Source organism: Hordeum vulgare, chromosome 3H (genome assembly GCF_904849725.1).
Source record: "Hordeum vulgare subsp. vulgare chromosome 3H, MorexV3_pseudomolecules_assembly, whole genome shotgun sequence".
Taxonomy (NCBI): domain Eukaryota; kingdom Viridiplantae; phylum Streptophyta; class Magnoliopsida; order Poales; family Poaceae; genus Hordeum; species Hordeum vulgare.
This window is the reverse complement of record NC_058520.1, coordinates 596,999,270-597,003,432: the sequence shown is the minus strand read 5'-3', so window position 1 is coordinate 597,003,432 and position 4,163 is coordinate 596,999,270. Positions and strand designations below refer to the sequence as shown.

General features: G+C 50.6%; 1 protein-coding gene across 1 annotated transcript; it reads left to right on the top strand.

Moving 5' to 3' along the window:
• Window positions 1-751: 751 nt before the first annotated feature.
• Window positions 752-2,664, top strand: LOC123442180 (calmodulin binding protein PICBP-like). Its single transcript, XM_045118249.1, has 3 exons — window positions 752-1,643; window positions 1,752-2,218; window positions 2,334-2,664. Exons 1-2 carry the CDS (start codon window positions 752-754, stop codon window positions 2,204-2,206), a joined length of 1,347 nt encoding a protein of 448 aa, XP_044974184.1. The 3' UTR covers window positions 2,207-2,218; window positions 2,334-2,664.
• Window positions 2,665-4,163: the final 1,499 nt, after the last annotated feature.

Sequence of the window (4,163 nt, the reverse complement as noted above, 5' to 3'; positions counted from 1 at the left end):
GAAGCGACGCAAGAGATGATCCCAAATTCACTACTCCCTCCGTTCCTAAATATAAGACCTTTTAAAGATTACACTATGGACTATATACGGATGCATATAGACATATTTTAGAGTATAGATTCACTCATTTTGCTCCGTATGTAGTCTATAGTGTAATCTCTAGAAGGTGTTATATTTAGGAACTGAGGGAGTAGTACCCAGTTACCGTAATAAGGAGTAGTATGCTTATCCTAAGCTCGGTTACCACAAGGATAACCCCGGAGAAGTGAAACCTGAGTTGCCATAAAAGCCTCAGCAAAGTCCAGAGCAAGCAGCAACTGATCTGCCGCAAAACCGATGAAACCCTCCAAGCCGAGCAAAACAGGATGCGGCGTGGCGTGTGGGGTGGCATAGGATATACATATACACGGCACACAGGACCCACGCCCGCAGAGGATATACTCCACGACTCATACTGTACCCCGCACCGCACGCGATCGATCCAGGGCATTCAAAATCTCGCCACCTCCCCCCAACCCCAAGAACCCAAAACCAAACGCATCCATCCACCCCGGCCGCCTCCCCCCTTCCCTTCCCTTCCCGATCCGACCGAATCCACCACCGTCTCGCCATCTCGCCGCCATCAAGACCTTCCTTATTCCTCTGCCCGCACGCGCCCACGCCAGGATCACCACCCCAATCTCCATCTCCATCTCCATCTCCTAGCCTTTCTTTCCTTTCTTGCCCGCCGCCGCCGCCAGAGGAGGAGGCCATGGTGCACTGCAAGCAGCCGCGCAGGAGGCCCGGAGATCCCGCCGGCGGTGTCCGCACGACCGGGGGTCGCGCACGCGCCGGGGGCGGGGCGCCGCCCGGGTACATGCGCCCGACCAGCAGCTCCGGCTCGAGGACCGGCCGGGAGTTTGCTGCCGCGACGCCCTCCGCTCCCGCCGCGCAGCCGGTGGTGCCCAAGGAGGCGGCGCTCGGCGGGGGTACGCCGCTGGCGGCCAGGCCGACGTGCTCCTCCGCGCAGAAGAGCGCCCGCGCCCGCGACCTCTGCGGTGGAGGCGGCGAGGGCCGCCGCGCCTGCCGGTACGCCTACTGCTCCTACAAGGGCCACGCGCCCGCGCCGCCGCCGCTGGGGGCGTTCCTGGCTTCGCGCAGGGGCCTCGTCAAGACGGAGCAGAGCATGAAGCACAGGGGCGTCTCCGCGTTCCGCAGCACCAACACCAATCCCAATCCCAATCCCAGTTCATTCAATGCCGCCGGCAAAGGGGACGGGTTCTTCCTCCAGGTGGCGTGTCCCGGCGCCGGCGCCCGCCCCAAGACGGCCAGCTCGGGCTCCTGCTGCAGCGGCCTCTCCGCCGAGGAGGTGGACTCCCCCTACGTCAACTTCGGTCCCCGGGGTCTCCGGGGCGGGACGGACACGTGGGGCGCCTCCGTCGACGGCTCCTGCGGCTCCAGCGACGTCATCTCGGATGGCTTCGCCGACCTGCCAGCGACCGCCACCTCTCCCTCTCCCTCTACCGGGCGCAAGGAGGGGAATCGCCAAGATGATCAAGAAGCAGCAGAGGAGAAGGAGGAGGAGGACTCTGCTGCCTGCTGCAGGTCTGATATCTCGGAGGAGCTGGGTCCAAGATACCAAGCCAACAACAATATGTCCAAAGGTGAAATTTCTCTTTCTGAACTTGTTCGTTTCTTTCCAGTTTCCACCACATTGAATGAATTCCAGAAACAACTGCTGATCGGCGGCGAACAATGTCGCAATCCTGCAGATTGTGGCGGCTCTTCAGTGGATTCCTCAATGGACGACATATCCAGTGCATTTGCTGGGATGAATTTCCAAGATGTGGGTGCTGATCCTACTGCTGATGGGGCGGCAACCAGCCAGGGGAACAGGTTGACCATGTCCAGGAGAAGAACACCTAGAGGCGGGGAGCGAATCCGGGCATTCAACCCCAGGGCCCCAAACTTTCTTCCAGTGGTGCCTGATCCGGATGCTGAAAAGGTTGATCTCAGGCATCAGATGGCCGATGATCGCAAGAATGCCGAGGAGTGGATGGTTGACTATGCGCTTAGGAGGACAGTGAACAAGCTGGCCCGTGCTCAGAAGAGGAAGGTGGAGATGCTTGTCCAGGCCTTTGAAACTGTTCTACCGCCACCGCCAGTCCCAGGTGAGAAAAACTACCTGCAAGACGACCACAAGAAAAGCTTGGCAAGGTGCAACTGATAGATTTTAGAGGTAAGAAGAACTAGTTGTAAAATCACTCCAAGAAGGAGTAGTGCAATTCATTCATGTCGCACAAATGTTTCCTGTGCTGTAACTCATGATGTGGTGTCGATTCTTTTACTTGCAGTATTGGGTTCAAGCTGGAGCAGATGATGATAATTGGGGTTCTAACTTGGTGGTCACTGCAATATTTGTGCCAGAGACCTGCTCAGCAAGGATAGAGAGTTTCTTACTAGCACCTGAGATCTTGTGCTCATAGCGCGGCTGTACTCGAGAGCCGCTAGGGGTCTCGCTCACTGGGTCAGCTTGTTAGTGTAGTGGCGTAGTGCATGTGTACATACGTCTGATGTGCTCATGCTGATATTTTAGTACTGAGAAAATGAGACTTGCAAACTGGCAAGGGTATTCAGATGTATTCCTTGCTTGGACAAAGATCAATAAAACTCTTATTGACAGCATGTGTAGCGAGAGCATGTCTTGGCAAGCTTGTGTGATCCTTTCGTGTTTGTTTGCATGTCTTGGCAATCTTGTGTGATCATTTTGTGTTTGTTCGCATTCTCTGTGATAATAATCAGCAAAAGGGAGGTTCCATATCTTTGTCCATCTTACAGATGTAAATGTTTCCATATGCTGCCTATTTGCAATGTGTTAAGTAGTAATTCAAGAAACACAATAAGCAATTAAAGCACCTAAGAGGTGATTGCTGAGACTCTCAGACCTTTTGTTATCAATGCAACTAACTGTTGGTTGCTGGTCTAATTTGGTGCCTAACTGAGACAGTAGAACATATGGTACAAACCTGCTGAGTTGTACAATTCAGAACAGGCGTAATCGAATGCCATATCAGGTCACAAGAGACAGCAGAAGAAATTTCAAATATTCGACGATCCGCTCCAGAGTTTTCTGGTGCGCACCAAAAAATCATGCCCTGGTAGTGGCAAGCAAATAAACAAGATTTAGCACGCCTGGTACTTCATTCATCTCAGGTTCAACCAAAAAAGAGTCCCAGATAAATGGCACTGAATAGAAACAACAAGAAACGGTCCAAACAGATATGAGACATGACAATAAATGGCACTGGATAGAAACAACAAGAAACGCTCCAAACGGATACGAGAAGACGGCAGATGGATCCAGCATGAATCACCATGAATAGATGGCATTAACACTGAAACCAACAGTCACAATCCACAACGGGAATAAGGTTTGATGCTCTCACCAACCTGAAGGATGGATGCTCATGCTCAGCTTGATACGCGCCAATCACACCAACCGGCTGTAACTGAAACAGAAGCAGCCAATTTACTGAGATGCTGTGCAGCCCAACAACTATCATGGACCATCAAAAGGTATATCAGCATGCTGCAGTTAACATCACATTAACAGCAGTAGGGCATATCAATTTTGAGGAGTGTATCAGGCCCTTCAGTTGGGCATATTTGAGTGCATTTGCTGAAGCCAGCCGATGCAAACTGAGCTTTTCCTGTCTGCCAAAACACCGAAAAGAAATAAAAAAGAAATATATGGGTAAATGCTCCTTGATATGAAAACAAAAGGAGATGAGATGTTTCATCAAGTATGTAATACTGCATTTTAATTCTTAACTATGCATGATTATCACATTGTCAGTATGATGAAGTATTAGAATGTTTCCAAAATTATAACTAGCAAAAGTAGAATGTCTAGTGACATCTGCACCGAGTGTAGCAATTATCACAATGGATCAAATCAACATAGATAGTAATACTGCCAATACAAGCAAGTGCCGAGAGGCTCAAGTAAAGTAACACCAGGAAGAAAGATACTATTATTGCCATTCATACTATCCCCTCCGTTCCTAAATATAAGTCATTCTAGAGGTTTCCCTATAAACTGCATACGGATGTATATAGACATATTTTAAAAATGTAGATTTACTCATTTTAATCTGTATGTAGTCACTAGTGGAATCTCTACA

Bases quoted from the DNA above. Each gene is read 5' to 3' on its own strand.
- LOC123442180 (XM_045118249.1), top strand. From the start codon at position 752: ATGGTGCACTGCAAGCAGCCGCGCAGGAGGCCCGGAGATCCCGCCGGC. The intron at 1,644-1,751 runs GTGAAATTTCTC...GCAATCCTGCAG, and splicing joins CAACAACAATATGTCCAAAG to ATTGTGGCGGCTCTTCAGTG.